This window comes from Chionomys nivalis, chromosome 7, assembly GCF_950005125.1.
Source record: "Chionomys nivalis chromosome 7, mChiNiv1.1, whole genome shotgun sequence".
Classification (NCBI taxonomy): domain Eukaryota; kingdom Metazoa; phylum Chordata; class Mammalia; order Rodentia; family Cricetidae; genus Chionomys; species Chionomys nivalis.
In genome coordinates, this window is record NC_080092.1 from 83,125,030 (window position 1) to 83,143,898 (window position 18,869).

General features: G+C 52.6%; 1 protein-coding gene across 8 annotated transcripts in view; it reads left to right on the plus strand.

The window, feature by feature from the left end:
* Fmnl1 (formin like 1) overlaps positions 1 to 18,869 on the plus strand; it is a 26,647-nt gene continuing 7,778 nt past the window's right edge. For 2 of the 8 annotated variants that reach the window (XM_057774076.1, XM_057774075.1), the window contains exons 1-12: positions 3 to 443; positions 9,035 to 9,118; positions 9,846 to 9,959; positions 10,759 to 10,832; positions 11,119 to 11,202; positions 11,907 to 12,032; positions 12,293 to 12,310; positions 14,882 to 14,990; positions 15,973 to 16,049; positions 16,206 to 16,299; positions 18,257 to 18,331; positions 18,585 to 18,695. In XM_057774076.1, the coding sequence (XP_057630059.1) occupies positions 315 to 443; positions 9,035 to 9,118; positions 9,846 to 9,959; positions 10,759 to 10,832; positions 11,119 to 11,202; positions 11,907 to 12,032; positions 12,293 to 12,310; positions 14,882 to 14,990; positions 15,973 to 16,049; positions 16,206 to 16,299; positions 18,257 to 18,331; positions 18,585 to 18,695 (1,095 nt within the window). In that variant the 5' untranslated portion in view covers positions 3 to 314. Of the gene's footprint in view, positions 444 to 9,034; positions 9,119 to 9,845; positions 9,960 to 10,758; positions 10,833 to 11,118; positions 11,203 to 11,906; positions 12,033 to 12,292; positions 12,311 to 14,881; positions 14,991 to 15,972; positions 16,050 to 16,205; positions 16,300 to 18,256; positions 18,332 to 18,584; positions 18,696 to 18,869 lie in introns of all 8 variants that reach the window. The other 6 variants (XM_057774079.1, XM_057774081.1, XM_057774074.1 and 3 more) reach the window with 5 other exon arrangements.

Below are 18,869 nucleotides of genomic sequence, written 5' to 3' on the forward strand. Positions count from 1 at the left end.
AGCAGAAGTTCGAAAATCACCGAGGGGGGAGCCCGCGCCGCAGCTTCCTGCCCCCGGCCCAACCCTCTGGCCCCGGCCGCCTGCAGCCCGACTTCCTCCCCGAGCCTCGCTTGCCGCCCGCTCCCTCGGACCGGGCCGCCGCGATGGGACGCCGCACCCCGGCCCCTGCGCGCTGCTGAGCCGAGAGAAGCCGAGCCCAGCTCCGCCACCCGCTACTGCCCTTCGCCCCCGACTCCGGGAGCCTAGTCCACGACCCCTTGGGAAAACTGGATCTCCGAGGCTGGAGGCGCCTGGCTGGCTGGGTGGGGACCACCATGGGCAATGCGGCCGGCAGCGCCGAGCAGCCCGCGGGCCCCACAGCATCGCCCCCGAAGCAGCCAGCCGCCCCCAAGCAACCGATGCCGGCGGCCGGGGAGCTGGAAGAGAGGTTCACGCGGGTCTTGGTGAGTGTGACCTGGTGCGCACCAGGAGCCTGGGATGACGGAGACTCCGTATGCGTCCCCGCCTCTTGGGATTCAGATGCCGCTTGGAGATCCCTAGCCCACTTGCTGCCCCTCCAGGGGGTGGGAGTGACAGTCATCTTTCAGAGTGACTTAACACTGTCCCCCCAAAAAACTTTCTTTAGCCACCTCCAGTAAGCCTTCTTAAGGGACACCCCACCCCCCATGCTCCTAGGTCTAAAGGTGTCAAAAATGTTTTGTGAGGTTGGGTTCCGAACGCGCTCAGGGTGGGGGGAGGTTGGCGCCCCCTTTTCCACTGCACGCAGGCCCAGCTGCTGGGTGCGGGTCTTGAGTGCCCGCCCTTCAGCGTCTCAGGGTCAAAGATGGAAGGGGTTATAATTTAACCTCCTGGAAGCCATAGCCCTAGCGGAGTCTTTGGTCCTAGTTTGTTGTGGTGTGCCTGGCCTAGGAGTTGGACTCAAGTCCTCCGCTCGTGTTTCTTACCCATCCCCTATGCCCCGGAATAGGTTGCATCCATCACGGTCACCCCCTCCTAACCACTGAAAGGAGTAACATTAGCAAGGGCGGGTCAGGGTGGATTGGGCACTCTGGCTTGGGGTGGAACAAAAGTCTGGAAGGCTCCCCTCCCCCTTGGCTGTCACCAGCTTGGGAAATTGGGGCAGGGGAGGGTGGGATGGGATGGAGAGGAGCTGGAGTCTAGGTCCCTGGGGGAGGGAGTCCGCAGCAGCTCAGGTTGAGCCTGGAGCAGTTACAGTATTTCTTGTAGGGTGGGCACCCCAATGCAGTCAGAGGTCCCTAAGATGGGTGGGAGGCAGAGGAAGGGTAGGAAAGGGGAAAGGCTGCTGGTTTTCACTTCCCCCTCTTTAGCCCAGCACTCTTTCCTGCTCTTTTGTAGGTGGCTGCCCAGTGGCCTGTCTACTCTTAGCAATCCCTTGCTGGACTCTGGGTGACAGGGAGTAAGGCTGGACTGTTTCCTGGAGGCACTTGGCAGTCTCAGTAGGCTGCTCTTGCAGGTCTGAGGGTGGGGAGCCCAGGAGAGGTTCACTCTGGAAACAGAAGTCTGGCACACTGTCCCCTAGACGGCATTTCCCCTCTCTGGCTAGCCAGTCCTTCAGCCTGACTTGCCAGATCCCTTGCATGGTCCCAAAGGGGCACCTCCCAACAGTTCCAGAGAATCTTGGCTCCCTTCCTCTCCAGAAGAAGGACAAGAGGAGCCTGGGGATCTGTAAGATGGGGTGGGGCCTGTCCCTGTGAAGGCAGGGCCTCTGAGGGGCATTTCAGACCAGCCTAGCAAGCCTTGGACTTCCCTATCTCTCCACCTGCCTCTAACTCCATCTTCCCCAAATCCAGACCTTGACCAAGTTCAGCAGAGCTGAGCGAGTGGGGGAGGGGCCCTCCAAGGAGCCTGAGTTAGTGATGAGTTTAGCCCCACAGCTGGACCGTGGGTCATCTTTCCCTTTATGTGTGTGTCTATGGATGGGGGTAAGACTGGGTCCCAATCTGTTCAGTCATGTACTCTAGTGGGGAGGAGCCTTCTGAATAATTCAGACCAGTGGAAATTCCAAAAGTCAAGTGGAGATGTTCTGAAGCAAGGGTGGGGCTTGATTGCCCTGGCTGGACTTGTGGTTGAAGTGATGAGTTAGTCTTGAAATGCAGCTGGACCTCTCTGAGGGCCGGGACATGGAGGGAAGATCAGGAGACGGATCTTCCAGAGTGTCTTCGTGGCTCAGTGGAAGTCTAGGGCAGCAGCATCCACAGGGGTACCCATGCCTTTCAGGTTCCCTGGAACTCAACATATCCCTTCTCCTCCCTGGGTGGGTAAATCTATCCTCAGCTCACCAGGTGGTTTAGAACTGGCTTTTCTGGTTCCCTCGACATCAGGGTCATGAGCTCTACCTGGATTAACAGCCTTGCTCTCCGCTTGGGGCGACCCAAGGCTAAAGATTTGGTGAACACAGGAGTTACAGTGGGTGTGGCTCCGTCTGACGGCTACGGTGCAGCTGGGGCTCAGTCTTTAGGTGATGTCTAAGAAAAGAACCAGAAGTTGTTATGGGCGCCCAGTGTTGATGGGGGACAGAATTTCCCGGTCACATGGCCCCAGGGAACCTGTCATTTCAGTTTAGCTCCTTCATCCCTGGAAGGGAGTAGGATTCCCAACTCCCTAAGTGCTTTCTCTTTCTTTCTCAATTTATTGTTTTAAATTTATGTATTTATTTTGCTTACAGTGTTCTGTCTGCATGCCAGAAGAGGGATCCTGATCAAATTACAGATGGTTATGAGCCACCATATGGTTGCTGGGAATTGAACTCAGGACCTCTGAAAGAGCAGCCAGTGCTCTTAACCGCTGAGCCGTCTCTCCAGCTCCTCTAAATTTATTTTATGTGCATTGGCGTGAAGGTGTAAGATCCCCTGGAACTGGGGGACAGTTGTGAGTTTTCGTGTGGGTGCTGGGAATTGAACCCAGGTCCTCTGGAAGAACAGTCTGTGCTCTTTACCACTGAGCCATCTCTCCAGCCCCCTTCTTCTCTTAGCCATGGCTCTCTTTTTATGGGTCTGGGAGTGTTTCCACCAGCCAGGCAAGGGGAGTAAAGAGATGTTTTCCCACTAAGAATAATGGGGTACTACTTTCTCAAGAAGGCTGTGTGAGAGGGGGGTGCCCTGCTTGAAATCAGGTTGGGGAGAAAGAGCGGGTTGAGCCAGGGTTTTTGGCTGCTGCCTTAGCAACCGCGGAGGAGCGATGGTTGCCTCACTACATAGGCCTATGGTGGTGGGAACACCAGCCAGCCAGGCTCTGAGCTCTCGCCTCTCCTACGCCCATGCCCAAGGCTGGGTGTCTTCCAGCATTTCCCTGTCTTCTCTGAGAGTCATGCAGGGTGAGGGGTTGGCATGGCAAGCCACCCTGTCTCGGTTTGCTCGGAGTGCTACGTATGGCTACAGGGCTCCTGTGATCTGCCTGTGGACCTGGGGTAAAGGAATAGCGATGGGAAAGTGCCTGGGGATGTCTGTGTGAAGCTGAGTGATACCTTACCCAAGCAGGGCTGTACTATGTGGAAGGGGTTTGCTAGGCAGGAGTCTAGCTTCCTGAGGGGCTCTTGCATCCAGGACACGGGTACTTTATCAGGCAGTTTGGGACAATCGGGACAGCTCCAGGAAGAATATAGGTCCTTGGTGCTCTGCCTCCCACTTCTGGGGCTGGTGGTGGAGAACAGGTTGGACATCTCTGCTTTGTTGGTCAGTGACAGAGGTGTTATCACTTGGTCCCCGTGCCTCCTGCCTCTGGACTGTCTTCTCAGTGGATCTCACTGGGGTGTGGCCTTGTGGCTAGCTGCTGGGCTGGGCAAAGGCCATAGATGACATTTCCAGCAGGCAGGGCTAGCACATGCTGACCTCAAATGCAGGGATGTAGTGGGCATGATTCACAATGGCATCCAGGGCCAGCTGGATGAGGTGAGCAGGAGCATGTGTGTTTGCCCTTGGGGCCACCTCTGCATCTTTCTTGGGAATACACAATTCTGGAAGGTGGCTTGGTTCTCCCTGCCTTTCAAGGGACTGGGGTTGGGGATCCTGCCGTTTGGCGGACGAGTTTCATCCTTGTTGCTTATTTCATGTGTGACCTTGGGCAAGTTCGCCTCTCTGAGCTCCAGTTTTCCTTACATGTAAGAGAAGATGATAGGCATATGGCGACCTCGTAGGATGGCTGAGGTAAAAGATTAAGTAGAGGGATCAGTACAGAGCTTAGCAAGGTGCAAATGTCAGTAAAATACTCTCTACTGGAAATGAGGGGAGCTGTCCTGGGTTTCTCCCTCCTGTGGCCCTTTGTTCCTCCCCACCAGGAATGTCCCAGGATGCCATGCATTACTGAGTCACCCCTAGGTCTTCAGCTATCTCAGACTCAGAATAGCTTCAGCCATTGCACAGGTTAGAAGCAATGAGGCCTAGACTGAAAACTGCCTGGTGGCCGGAAACCGCGAGAGGGAGGGCCCAACTCTCCTGCAGGGTGGAGTAGCATGATGCTAACGGTGGTGGCCACCGGCAGCAGTGTGCACACGAGAAGGGGGTGGGAGGCCTCTACTTCCCTACACGGATAGTGAGCTGGGGGGGTTCCCCTAGTGAGTAAGAACCCAGTGTGGGCAACAACAGGAAGTGTAGGGTGCTGGGTGGCAGGAAGCTACTGTGGCTGTTCCTGGTTCCTCAGATGGGGGACTGGGGCTAGTGTCTACAGCCAGGACCCCAGAAACCCATTACTTCGGACAGAGGCGTTATAGTGGTCGAGGGGGAAGAATGGACAAACCTTGAGTTTTTTAACTTGGTCTCCTTGGGCAAGTGACTTAATATCTCTGGGCTTCCATTTCCCATCTGGGAAATGGGGTTACTGTAGGAACTGGTTTGCTTGTTGATGTTTAAATGAGTTGACGATAGATCTACAATACTTGGAAGGGAACTGAGGCCTGAGGAGTGTTTAGGGAATAATTTGTTATTGTTATCGTTATTCTCTTGTTAGCCTAGATTATTTGCGTGGCAAGGTCTGGTGTCCTGGCTCTCACCTTTGTCCCTGAAGAAAATGGTGACTTTGGGAGTTCTTAGCTCCTGATGCAGGGTGGGTGACAGCAAGGTTTCCGCTAAGCCTGGGACTGCTTGTAAGAGCTCCTGCAAGCCAGTATCCGGGATTTTAAGTGATGGGTGCCACTGATTGCTTCTGCATGTGTGCTGACAGCTTGAAGGCCAAGGTTGAGACCTCCCGGGGGTGGGCAGCTACACAGACAGGCCTGGAGGTAGATTTGGTGGTTGGGCCTGTCATGCTGAGCTGGGGGGGTTACCTGACACTGGAATTGGGGTCCACTTTCAGGAGCTTCCTGGACATCAAGGGGCTGGGCTGTGAGGAAGGGGTGGGGTGGTGGGATGGAGCCTAGATTCTGTGCAAATTGAAAGCGAAATCATCGGGTGTGGCAGCGTCCAGATGTGGCCAGAGTCCTCAGTCTCCTGGGACAGCGTCTCAGAAGTCAACAAAGCAGGCAGTGCCAGGAGTTCAGGCTCATAGGAAGAGCCTGCAGGGCTGGGTGGGGATGAACTGAAGCTGGACTCAGCCTCTGGAGTCTCCAGAGGTCAAGGCAGGGAGAGAAGCCTGTTTCCAAACAGTCTAATAGGAATGCGAATGAAATCAGTTCCGTTTATTTATTATTATCATTTTTATATTTAATATTATTTTTGTTTTCCAAGACAGGGTTTCTCTGTGTAGCCCCTGGCTGCTGTCCCAGAACTTGCTCTGTAGACCAGGCTGGTCTCAAACCAGGAGATCTGCCTGCCTCTGCCTCCCAAGTGCTGGGATTAAAGGTGTGTGCTGCCGCCACCACCACCTTGCTCTTATTTGTTTATTTTTTATACATTGTCTCACTATGTAGTCCGGTCTGCCCTCAAATTTGGAGCTAACAGAGTGTTGGGATTATAATAGGCTTATGCCAGATGTCAGGTATCAGTTCCTTTGCTTAGCCACACCCCATCAAATTAACCCATTTGCTTCCTCACTTGGCCTACAAGACTGTAGGAAAAGGGCCAGCACAGATTTGGCCAAACTTTGGAGCCAGCTTCGGGCAATCCAGATGTTTTCATATCCTTGCTCACTTACCATCCCCCCAACCTTGAAATCTTCTGTAAACCCCTCCTATTTCCTGTGCTCCACATTGATGAGATGCCCCTTCCTGGTGGTGGGTCACCAGAGAATAATATTATATCAAAACATAGCTTCTGAATGTTGGCAGGCACTCTGGGAATATGAGAGGGACCAACCTGTGCCCATTCTATGGAGGAGGAAACAGAGGCTGACGGGCCAATAAACTGTCAGACTAGGTGGGCTCAGAGTCCACCTAGGCGGGTCCTTTGGCTTTTTTTTTTTTTTTTTTTTGGTTTTTCGAGACAGGGTTTCTCTGTGTAGCTTTGGTGCCTGTCCTGGAACTAGCTCTGTAGACCAGGCTGGTCTTGAACTCACAGAGATCCGCCTGCCTCTGCCTCCCGAGTGCTGGGATTAAAGGCGTGCGCCACCATCGCCCGGCTAGGTGGGTCGTTTGAACTCAGTCCCAGTCCCTCTGCATCCCAGCTCCCCTCCTCCATCCTTTCGGGAGGCCATCCGTACACATGGACTACCCATCCCTTCCCTGTCCTGTTTGAACAAGTCAGCCAGTCTTTTGTTTATCCCCCAGCACCTGCTCAGCGGACTGTGCCCTTGCTGAAGGGCCTGGCATGGCCCTACCTCACCCTAAGTGCGTGGCATTTGCTTGCTGGCCCGTCTCCTGCTCCCCGGTTACCCAGTTCCTTGGTGGGCACAGCCACAGCCAGGGAGCAGCTGCTAATGAGTGCCGGTGCTGTCAGAGCTATTTCTGATTTCTGAGCCTAAATTTAGAGTGTCTGGCAGGCTGGCACGTGGGCCCGGGGCCTAAAGAGTCCCAGGTAGGGAAGGGGCAAAGGGGCACCCTGCTTTCTGCCATTGTTGAGACAGGTACATCAGGCGGCCCCCTGAAGAGGTTGTCTGTCCCTAACACTATCTCTGGAGTGGCCCTGAGGGTATGAACTAGGGCTGTGGCTCAAAGTCAGTCAGCCCCCAGTCTTACTGGTTTCGTAAGGTAACCTTGGGCGGGTTGCTGAGCTAATCTGTACCTTCTCTGTGAGATGAGTATATTAACAGTGCCAGAGATGGTGGTCAGGACAAGAGGAGGTCAGTGTTTGCCATGAAATGCATTTAGGTGAGGCTACTTGTTTAGCCTGACTGTTGGGGTTGTTATTGAAATTAGAATTACCGCTGGATGGTGGTGGCACAGGCTTTTAATCCCAGCACTCGGGAGGCAGAGGCAGGCGGATCTCTGTGAGTTCAAAGCCAGCCTGGTTTACAGAGCGAGTTCCAGGACATAGTTAAACCCTATCTCGAAAAACAAACAAACAAACAAACCAACAAGAAATACTACTGGGTCATTCCAGAGCCTAGTGGGTCTCCAAGGTAAGTGAGACCTCAGACATCTCACATCAGAGAGGCTGTCCTTCTAAGACTCAGAGACCTGGGCTCAGCTTCTCCTCATCTCCCTCCTCTGCACTGACCCCAGCTTTAGGGCCCTGGGTCCTGGCAGGGCTGGGTCCCACTTCCTCTTTCCCCAGCCTCAGTGCCCCCAGCTCTGTCTCTGTTGGGTAGGGGATAAATCAGACAGAGGGAGAAGTGGCTTCCTAGGCCCCTGAGGTAGAGTGGGCCCCACCCCACCGCCATCAGACCCCTTTTGGAAAGACTCTGTCGTGCAGCAGGAGCTGGTCTGGTGCAGTTTCTTCGCAATGGGGACAGGGATGACCTCAGTCCCTGGCTGACCTTGGCGTGTGGTGGGTGGGCAGTTTCACCTCACAAACAGGGCCCCAGCCGGAAGGCTTAGGCAATGGGGGCTGATAATACCCAGCTTCCTGTTCCCGAGGATGAGTCAAGGCAGTGATTTTGGGGTAAGGTCTGGCCAGAACCCCAGACCTAACCCTGCCTGTCACCCAAGAGAGGAAGCTAGCCGAGGAGTCTGGAGTGGGTGTGGCTCTCTTTCTGCTCCAGCAATGGCCTCTTCTCGGAGCCAAGGGTCAGAGAGTATATAGCCTGAACTACCAGAGGGGGTGGCAGACAACTCCCAGACTTTGGGTTGGGCTCTTTGGGGGTTTCCATATCCCCAGTGGAGATCCAGGCTAAACTGGGGTCTCCATGAGAGCAAGAACTGGCACTGGGGGGCTGACATATAGTTAGGTTCTCATTAAACTTGAGTTTTCTGGTATTGGGGTGAACTGACCTTGTTTTCTAGGTCTGTTGGGCTTGCCCTTAGGTCCACGGGGGCCCCTACTTTTGGCTGTTAACACCTACTTAAACCCAGAGTCCTGGCTGAACTGCACATCTCATCTGACTGTGGTGACAAGAGCGTGCAGCTAGGGGAAGAGGACCTGGGGAGAGTATGGCTGCTGTAGCTCAGATCCTGCAGGGTGTGGGAGAGTCCCAGCCTGGGCCACCAGAACCGCAGGCCCAGCGTTCTGCCTATTCCTCAGTGGGATGACTTCCATCCCTCAAATCCCCCCACCTCTGCTGCTGTGACACATCTTTCTGGAACTCCCTGGTGACTGACACACTGCCTTAAGTCCCTTCCACCCTCTGGTGATCTGGGCTTAGTCTAAGACCCTGCTGACAGGTTCCATCTGGGCCTGTCTGGAGATGGCTTCCCCGTTGGCTCCTTGCTCGGATGGGGGCAGAGATCATATCTCCTTAGCTCCAGTGAGGAAAATGGAGCCTAGAGGTGTTGGAGGTCCCTGAGGAATGCACACTCTTGCCTCATGCCAGGTGTGCCAGGAAGGTGATATGGATGGTGGGAGGGCCTCCCCACCCCTCCCCCATCCCTTTCCAGCTCGGGCCTGGGGCCTTGGGGAAGGTGGGCTACCTCTAGGGGCCCCAGTTTCCTCACTGGACATTGCTGCTTACCTGTTAGGATGAGAGGATGTGTGTCTTTGAGGGAGCTTTGTGGGTTTTCTGAAGATGGGGGAGTCCTGGACTCAGGGGTCTTTGTCTTCTGCTTCCCCAGAACTGTATGAACCTGCCTCCAGACAAGGTCCAGCTGCTGAGCCAGTACGACAATGAGAAGAAGTGGGAACTCATCTGTGACCAGGTGGGTGACCCGGAAGTGCCTGCCCTGAGGATGCAGGAGCTGGCAGGAGAGGGGACCCACCATGCTGCCCAGGGGATAATGTCTACCCTGATGGCTAGGGGACCTTGTAGGATTCTGTCCTCCCCTGGAAGATAGGATCAGAAACCTCAGGGGTCATCAGCAGGGTGTGTCTTAGAGGACTAGCCATGGCTCCGCTGGGGACTGAACCTAGGACCTCATGCATGCTGAGCAAGCGGCAACCATTGAGATTAGGCTCAGAGACTGCAGAGTAGAAGGCAGAAGAGGGAATCTGGGCACATCTGAGGGTTCTGGGCTGGGGATGTAGGAGCCTTGGGGCGGGGGTGTGTCTCTGCTGTGGCCCCTGTGCGAGGGACTGGGGCAGCGGAGTATAGGAAAAGAACACACACAGGTACCTATCTATCTATGCGGAGGGGCAGGACATGTGTCCTCGAGATGGGCTCTCTACCTGCCAGGGAGCTGGCTCCTACCTGAACTTTCCACTCTAGTCCAGGAAGGGCAAGACAGGCCTGAATGAATACCCCCAGGCAGGCCTGTGGCAGGACTGGCCTCTAGTCCACTGGCCCCAGGAGAGGCACACACCAGGCCCGAGGCTAAAGTGTTTCATGTGTCCAGAGTTTGTACTTTGGGTATTCCAGAAGCAATTTAGACAACAGTGGTCTTTGGACTGCTCTGGCTGACTCTCTGTATATTCCATCCATCTCCCCAGGAGCGGTTTCAAGTCAAGAATCCCCCCTCAGCCTACATTCAGAAGCTGAAGAGCTACCTGGATACTGGTGGGGTCAGCCGAAAGGTAGCAGCTGATTGGATGTCCAATCTGGGGGTATATATCTTCCTTTCTGTTCTGTCTCTTTCTATCCTGTACCCTCTAAACAGCTGGAGCAGCTGCATATATGTTTTTGTGGCCTTGTGTGAGTTCATGTATAAGTATGCATCTATGATTTAATTATCAGGGACTGAGTACCCCAGGCAGGCTTTCCCATAGACTCATGTGTGTGTGTGTATCCTACAGGTGCTTACATGGGCATTCCTGTGTGTATTTGTATGTACATATGTGCACCCTGTATATTCATGCATAGATTATGTATGTGTTAGATGTGTGTACTTTGAGGCTTGTAGGTATGTTTGTTGTCATGTGTATCCCTGAGTCCATGTATGGGAGAAAGACAGAGAGGGAGAAAAATGAACGAATATGTACATACCCATACCTAAGAAAATGGTGTACGTGTTCAGGGTCTCCTGGGTGCATGTGCGTGCTTGTGTTTGAATTTTCTATGTCTAGTATGTTTGTGTAGAGATGTACAAGTGTGTATGTATACTATATCTCTGTGTGGAGGTATGTCTGGGCACTCTGCATCTTCAAACATGTGTGGCTGTGCCCTCCACGTTGGAGATGGGGGCATGCAGTCCACAATTGTTCATTCTGCTGGGCAGGTGTGTGGAGGTGGTGGGGGAGGCTAAACGTGAAAGGCCTTGTGTACATAGTGGGGGTGGATGCTTCTGGCTGCTGCCTCAGGACTGTGGGAGTCTGAGAGCATGGTGGGGGTGCGTACTTCTGGCTGCTGCCCCAGGACTGTGGGAGCCTGGGCTCCACCCACAGACTCGTTGTTTTCGGCCCCCAGTTTAAGAGGCGAGTTCAGGAGTCTACACAGGTGCTGCGGGAGCTGGAGACATCCCTGAGGACAAACCACATTGGGTGAGTTTAGGAAAACTCTGCCTCCGGGAAGCCTCTGGGGCTTTCCAGCCCCTCCATCACGGGCTAAGCCTGTGGTCCATTTCCTTCTCCCCTGTTTCTTGTGCTAGTTGTACACACACAGCTGGGCCGTGGGTCCCGTTCGGGCCCTCAGCATCTCCTGGTATCCTTGAGTCTCTTGAGGGTGGGGGATGGTGTTACGATCTGGGGTAGTGGGCTTTGCTTTGCTTGCTGCTCAGTTGGACAGAACTCTTTCTGGCTGTAACTCATTGAACCTTGTCCTCTGCAGGTGGGTGCAGGAGTTCCTCAATGAAGAGAACCGTGGTCTGGATGTCCTGCTTGAGTACCTGGCCTTCGCCCAATGCTCTGTCACGTAAGTGACTGTTCCCAGCCCTTAGGCTGCCCCTCAGAGTCGCGATCACACATTCCTGGGCCTCAGCTACTCCTCTGAACAGGAACTGATCTCTCGCCCTGTCCCAGGAAAGTTGGACTTGGCCCTGGGCGACGGTTCTTCAGATGGCCCGTCCTTGCCCAGGAGGGACATTCCTTCTCCCTTCACCGTGTTCAGCAAAGAGCCATAGATGAACCAGGCTGTGGTGGCTCAGATCTGTAATCCCAGCACTTGAGAGGCAGAGACAGTCAGATCTCTGTGAGTTCTGGCCAGCCTGATCTACAGACTGAGAAGATGTCTCAAAAATTAAAACCCAAAACAAACAAAAATGAGAGCCATGAATGAACATAGCCTCCTCTTCCTGCCCCAGCCTCTCTTGCAAACCTGCCTTGCCTGGCATGTCCCTCTGTCCCCTATTTAAGTGTCCCTTGTGAGCCTGCGGTGGTGGTGAACGCCTTTAATCCCAGCTCTCGGGATTCACCAGCAGAGGCAGGCAGATCTCTGTGAGTTCGAGGCCAGCCTGGTCTACAGAGTGAGTTCCAGGACAGGCTTCAAAGCTACAGAGAAACCGTGTCTCGAAAAACCAAACCAAATCAAACCAAACCAAACCAGCACAAAACAAACAAAAACCTCCAAAAGGTGTCCTTGTGGTAAGAACCTCCAAGCTCCTTCCACTGCACCTCCAGGTACGACATGGAGAGCACAGACACTGTGGCCTCTACTGCAGAGAAAAGCAAGCCTCTGGACCAGTCCGTGGAAGACCTCACCAAGGCACCACCCTCATCTGTGCCCAAAAATCGCCTGACCATCAAGTACGTGGGGCCCCAGATGGGATGAGGGGAGCGAAGCGCATCTAACCTGCCACATCTAACCAGGACCTGGGGGTCAGTGGGAGGTGCAGTCCAGCATGGGGCTCAGAGTCTTGGCTTCTGGACACCAGTGTATTAAGTCTTCAGGTGGTGGCATCTAGAGACTAGAATCTGAGGGGGACTGGAATAAGGAGGGGGTTTTGGGGTTGGTAGGATCTCTCTGTACTCATCTAACCCCTTGTTTCTTCCTATGCGGCCTCCAGGTGCCCCCCTTCTCCCCGGTACGTAGTCACCCGGGGGCAGGTGCATGGGGCCCGACTCTGTGGGGTGGTGGGTTGGAAGACAGCTGCTGTGTATTGATTTCCTCATCCTGACACAGGACATTCTGCCGTCTTGTCGGGATACAGGGAAGGGGAAGGTGATGGACCCTGGAGCATTAGCTTCCTGTGTTAGGTCTGAGGGACCAAATATATGTTTACTTATTTATTTGCATATGTGTATATGTGGGTCAGTGTATGGGTATTTGTGTGTGTCTTCCTGTGTCAGGTCTGAGGGACCAAATATATGTTTACTTATTTATTTGCATGTGTGTATAAGTGGGTCAGTGTATGGGTATTTGTGTGTGTCTTCCTGTGTCAGGTCTGAGGGACCAAATATATGTTTACTTATTTATTTGTGTGTGTGTGTATGTGTGGGTCAGTGTATGGGTATTTGTGTGTGTCCTCCTGTGTTAGGTCTGAGGGACCAAACATATGTTTACTTATTTGTGTGTGTATATGTATGGGTCCATATTTGTGTGTGTGCCAGTAGCTGACCCAGCTAAGCTTGGCTTTTATATGGGTGCTGGAGATTTAAGTTCAGGTCTTCTTGTGTCTTCTTGGTAGGCAAGTGCACTTACCAACTAGCCATCTCTGCAGCCCCACAAAATACACACACACATACACACACACACGTATATATGTGTATATATGCATACACACATGTTGACATTGGGACTTGCATCCAGGACTTCAGGTATGCGAGGCAACTGTATATTGAGCCCCATGATCTCACCATGTGTTTCTTTCCCTCTTCGTTCATTCACTTAACAACCATTTTTTTTAGACACTAAATACTTATATAGCATGTATTAGTGGTGAGTGCCAATGAGACAGTTCATTCTGCTTTCCAGGGCCACAGTCTAGTGGAAGGACAAGTTAGATGTGACCTAGATCTCTGAGAAGGGAGGTGCCCATGGCTTGCGGGTACTAGGAAGATTTCCAGAAGAGGTGACGCTGGACCGGTGTCTGACAGATGGATAGTGGCCTTATGGCACGCGATGGGGAAGGGGGATAGCATGAACAAAGACTGGGACATCTTGGAGCAGTGATAGGAAGGCTGATGTGGCAAACAGCAGTGGGGAGGACTCCGCTGGAGGACTCGGGGCTGGAAAATGAAAACCTCGCTTTTTTTTCCTTTTGGCCAAAAATAATAGAGAGCGTGCACTCCATATTCTTCTTCCTAGGTGCCAGGCTGCAGTTTATTACATAATCCCAACAAGCCTGTGAGGAGGGTGTTATTGAGGCCGAGGGGCTGGCTCAGTGGGTAAAGTGCTTGCCTGAGTTGAGTCCCTGGCACCCCTGAAAGCAGCTGGGCACAGTGGTATGTGCTTATAATCCCAGCCCTGGAGAGGCAGAGACGGGATGGTCCCTGGGGCTCAGTGGCCAGACAGCTTAGCTAATTGGTGAGCGCCAGGTACAGAGTGCCTCTGTACAAGAACATGGACCCGAGTTAGGATCTCTGGCACCCATATAGAAATCGGGCATGGCTGCACGCACCTGTGTTCTCAGTGCTGGGGCGACCGAAAGGACTGTTGGAGCTTGCTGGCCTGCCAGGTTTAGTAGACATGGAGCGTCTGGGTTTAATAAGTGACCCTGTCTCAAAACCAAGTCAAGACTGGTAAAGGAATCAACCTCTGGCCTTCACATGCGCACTGAAGTGTATACACACATAGGCACACGTGTATACACACACCACACACACCCAACAACAAACAAGGTGAAAAACTTCTGAAGGATGATACTCAAGCTTGACTGGTCTGCACACACACACCTACCCACTTACACACACACACGCTTGCACACACACACGCTTGCACACACGTGTACACACAAGGAAGGTATCTACTATTGCTAGGTGTGGTGGTGTAAACCTGTTAAGGAGACCTTGTCTACATGAGACCTTGTCTTATCCCCCCTACTTCCCCTAGTATGGGACTAATGTTGCCATTCCTTTTACAAATGAGGAAAGTGAGGTGTAGTGAGATTAAATACTTCTCTATTAAGTAGTGAGCTAGAATGTTCTTGAATCTAGGCACTTTGAGTTTACTCTGCCTCTCAAGAGGGAAGAGGCCACGTGGATGTGAGCGCCACCTTGTGGAGACATTTCTGGTGTCGCGCTATTTCCAAGCTTTGTCCTTGAGCCCTTCCAGTCACAAGTCAACTCTAATCCCTCCCTCCTCCTCCCTTCTTTCTTTTTTGAGATAGGCTCTCACATAATGTAGACTGGCTTTAAACTCCCTGCTATGTAGCCAAGGCTGGTCTTGAACTCCAATCCTCTTGCTGTCCCTTCCCAAACACTGGAATTACAGGCACGTACCGCCATGCCTGGCTCACAGAAGCCAAGTCTTTGTAAGAGCCTTTGCAGCCTTTCCCGACCTTACTACCTCCCCCCAGCATGCCAGCTCCTGAGGAAGGTTGCCTACCTTGAGTTCCAGATATGCCCCCCTCACTCCAAAGGACATTTTACTGGTGTGGGGAGCGAGAAGCTAGGGGCTGGGGCTCTGACTCTGCCGCCTCTTCCACACCCGCCAGGCTGACAACAGCTCACAGTAGGAAGGCCCTGAGGAATTCCCGAATCGTCAGCCAGAAGGATGACGTCCACGTGTGCATTATGTGTCTGAGAGCCATCATGAACTATCAGGTCAGCCGGTGGCATGGGGTCGGGGTCTCAGGGGGCTGGCTTGTCCCCATGGTCACTCTCCCCTGGAACCCTACCTGGGAAGCCTGGGGGCCTGAGGCTGATAAGTTTTGAGGGGAAGCCCTCGGTTTTATAACCTCATATCAGGTCGGCTGAAGTGGCCCTGGGTGTGGTTGGGGGGTGACTATGGGCTTCGGGTGGAGATCAAGGAGGGTTGGGTAGGGGAGTCTGTGGGAGAATGGGCTGAGGTACGGCACTGAGAGGTTGGTGCAGTTGGTGAGGCTCCAGTGTCTTTGCTTTGTCAGCCTGCAGCTGTGCCCAACCTGTAGCCTGGGGCCACATGCAGCTGAGGATAGCTGTGCGCTGCAGGCCATCACAAAGCCGTAAACTTTCTTAAAACATTGTGAGACTTGTGTGTGTGTGTGTGTGTCATTTTTGCTTGTTTGTTTTTAGACAGGGCTTTTCTGTGTAGCCCTCACAGAGATCCGTCTGCCTTTGCTTCCCGAGTGCTGGGATTGAAGGTGTGCACCACCATTGATCGGCCGCATGTGTGATTTTTAAAAAGTCACTCTATTTCATGTTTGTCTAGTGTCTTAGATGAGAACTTTGCACATATGTCCGTATGTCAAAAGAACATGCCTGCAAGGCCTCGTTATATCCAGGGTGTTTGACAATGACTTTTGAAAAGACAAACGACACTGGTGGTGCACGCCTTTAATCCCAGCAATTGGGAGTCAGGGGCAGGCGGATCTCTGTGAGTTCGAGGCCAGCCTGGTCTACAGAGCGAGTTCCAGGACAGTCTGAGCTACACGGAGAAACCCTGTCTTGAATTTTAAAAAAGGGCCGCTTCTTAAAGAAGAGTGTTTATGCTTGGATGTGGAGAACTTTGGCATGAGAGGCCAGAGCAGTGTGGCCCAGACTATGCTGGGGGTGTTGGCAATCTTGGGGACCTGCCTGGAGGTGCTGACCTCCCTTCTCTCCACAGTCCGGCTTCAGCCTTGTTATGAACCACCCAGCCTGTGTCAATGAGATCGCTCTAAGCCTTAACAACAAGAACCCCAGGTGAGCTCCATACCCTAAAAGGTTTCTTGCTTCCACACCTGCAGACTCGGTCCCCTGTCCTCCGGATTGCTGCCAAGACCACCCCACCTCCACTCCCCTGTCCTCTAGCCAGACTATTCACCATGCTATGGGACTAGCCTGCCCCTTCTTTTCCAGAACCAAGGCTTTGGTGCTGGAGCTGCTGGCAGCCGTGTGCCTGGTGCGGGGAGGACACGACATCATTCTTGCAGCCTTTGACAACTTCAAGGAGGTACCGGATTCACCATCCCAAACCTACTTGCCCTTCTGGTACTGCTTGGAGTCTGGTTGCCAGAAACTGTGGCCTCTGGATAGGGCATCTGAGTGCTGGGATAAAAGGTGTACACCACCATGCCTAGCCAGTAAATCAATTTCTACAGCTGGATATGAGTTAAGCATGCTGGTGCAGGCTGTAATCCCAGAGCCGGGAGAATTAGGACTTCAAGGTTATCATTGGTTACACAGTGAGTTCAAGGCCAGCCTCTAGGCTCCAAAACCAAACACCCCAAACTTGTGCCAAAATGAAAACCAACCCAACATAGACCATCTCAAAAAAAGAACAAAAAAGGGCTGGTTGATATGTTCATTCATTTGTTCATGAGTGTTTACTGACGGTTGACTGTGTACCAGACACAGAAGCAGGCCCTTAGGATACACTGGCAAGCAAAAGAAATGAGAGGGCTGGGGTAATGGTACACATTCAATACAGTACCTACTATGTAGACATGAGGACCTGAATCTCTGAGCCCACATAAAAAGCCAGGTTTGTCAGGCATGGTAGCACACTTTCAATCCCAGCACTCCAGAGGCAGAGGCACGTGGATCTTTATGGGAACCAGGCCATACATAGCTACATAGTGAGACTATGTCGCAAAAACAGAAAGTCCCATCTAGGAATCAAATGGCAACCCGCAACTGTCAACTGCCCACAACTCCAGTTCCAGGGGATGTGATACCCTTTTCCGACCTCTGTAGGCACCAGGCATGCTTGCATATACGTGCCAGCAAAGACTCATATACCTAAAATAAAATAATCTTAAAAAAAGAATAGAACCAACTTTAGTGGCATGCGATGGGCAGTTCTCTGGAGCCGAGTGGTAGCCAGCCTAGCCTACTCTGTGAGCACCAGGCCGCTGAGATACCCTGCCTCTGAAAACATGGTGTGAGGCTGGACCTGGGTTTGGATTCCAGCACCTGCATCAGGAGGCTCACAGCCACCTGCAACACCAGTTTCAGGGTATCCGATGCTCTCTGCGGCCTCCGAAGGCACCCACATGTGCATTTTATACACATATTCATGCAGGGATACATTAATAAATACTTTTTAAAAACATGGATTTGGGGGGCTGGAGAGATGGCTCAGAGGTTAAGAGCACTGATTGTTCTTCTAGAGGTCCTGAGTTCAATTCCCAGCAACTATATGATGGCTCACAACCATCTGTAGTGAGATCTGGTGCCCTCTTCAGGCCTGCAGGCATACATGCAGACAGAACACTGTAAACAAATAAATAAACCTAAAAAAACAAAAAATAAACATGGATTTGCCGGGCGGTGGTGGCATATGTCTTTGATCCTAGCACTTGGGAGGCAGAGGCAGGAGGATCTCTGAGTTTGAGGCTATCCTGGTCTACAGAGTGACTTCCAGGATAGCCAAAGCTACACAGAAAAACCCTATCTCAAAACAAAAAATTGCTTTTAAGGACCTTGGTTTGATTCCTGAGGTTGATCTTTGGCTTCTGCACACATGCACACACATATACACACATGCTCATGCCTATAATGAAAGTCAGGAAACAGCTTCTCAAGGAGTAACTAATGTAGTATTAGAAAATGCTCCATATTATGGGAAAAAGGTTCCCACAGAAGACAGAACTGGTCGCAGGGGAGGCCTCACTGAGAGGCTGAAACTTGGCAGGTCAAAGCTTTGAAGAAGCCGAGGAATTGGGTGTGGTGGTTCTCTTCGCCAGCCCACCGGGTGGATAGAACATGGGACGTGCACCCAGATGCTGGTGTAGCCAGGGTAGTTGGGTGTGTGAGATGGGAGAGGGAGTGGTGTTTGGGGCAGGAGAGTGACGTGGCCACGCTTAGATGCAATCAGAGAGGAACCTATAGGAACACAAGGGCATCAACCAAGAGATGGCACAGGAGGTGTGACCCATTATTTAGTGACTGCCATTCTCCCTCTCCAGGTGTGCGGAGAGCAGCACCGCTTCGAGAAGCTGATGGAATATTTCCGAAATGAAGACAGCAACATTGACTTTCTGGTGAGCTCAGAGCTCTGGGGCTGAGGACTGGCTGAGCCTTGCTGGGACCTGGGTGGCCGGCTCAGGGCTTTGCTCCAGCAAAGTGTAAGGATTAAGTTTGTTAGAGGGAAAGGGTTGGGTGTCAGGCGAGTAAGGACCGGACCAAGGGGAAGGTTACAAGGCCGGGTTAGTGGACTGCAAACTATAGAGGAGGAGGGAGGGTTGGAGACAAACAGGAAGTGGAAGAGAGCACGCTGGTGTTCCTGGCCCCCAGGTGGCTTGCATGCAGTTCATCAACATCGTGGTCCACTCAGTGGAGAACATGAACTTCCGTGTCTTCTTGCAATATGAATTCACTCACCTGGGTCTGGACCTGTACTTGGAGGTGAGCCCTGCTGTCCACCCCTGCCCCCCTGACGGAACTACCCACTCACTGTAGAGTATATAGTTAATGTAATTAGCAGGTCTTGAGTTCAAATCCTGGCTCTGAGAGTTGGGTTTGGTGATACGTGCCAGCAATGACATCACTTGGGAGGCCAAAGCAGGAGAGTCTCAAGTT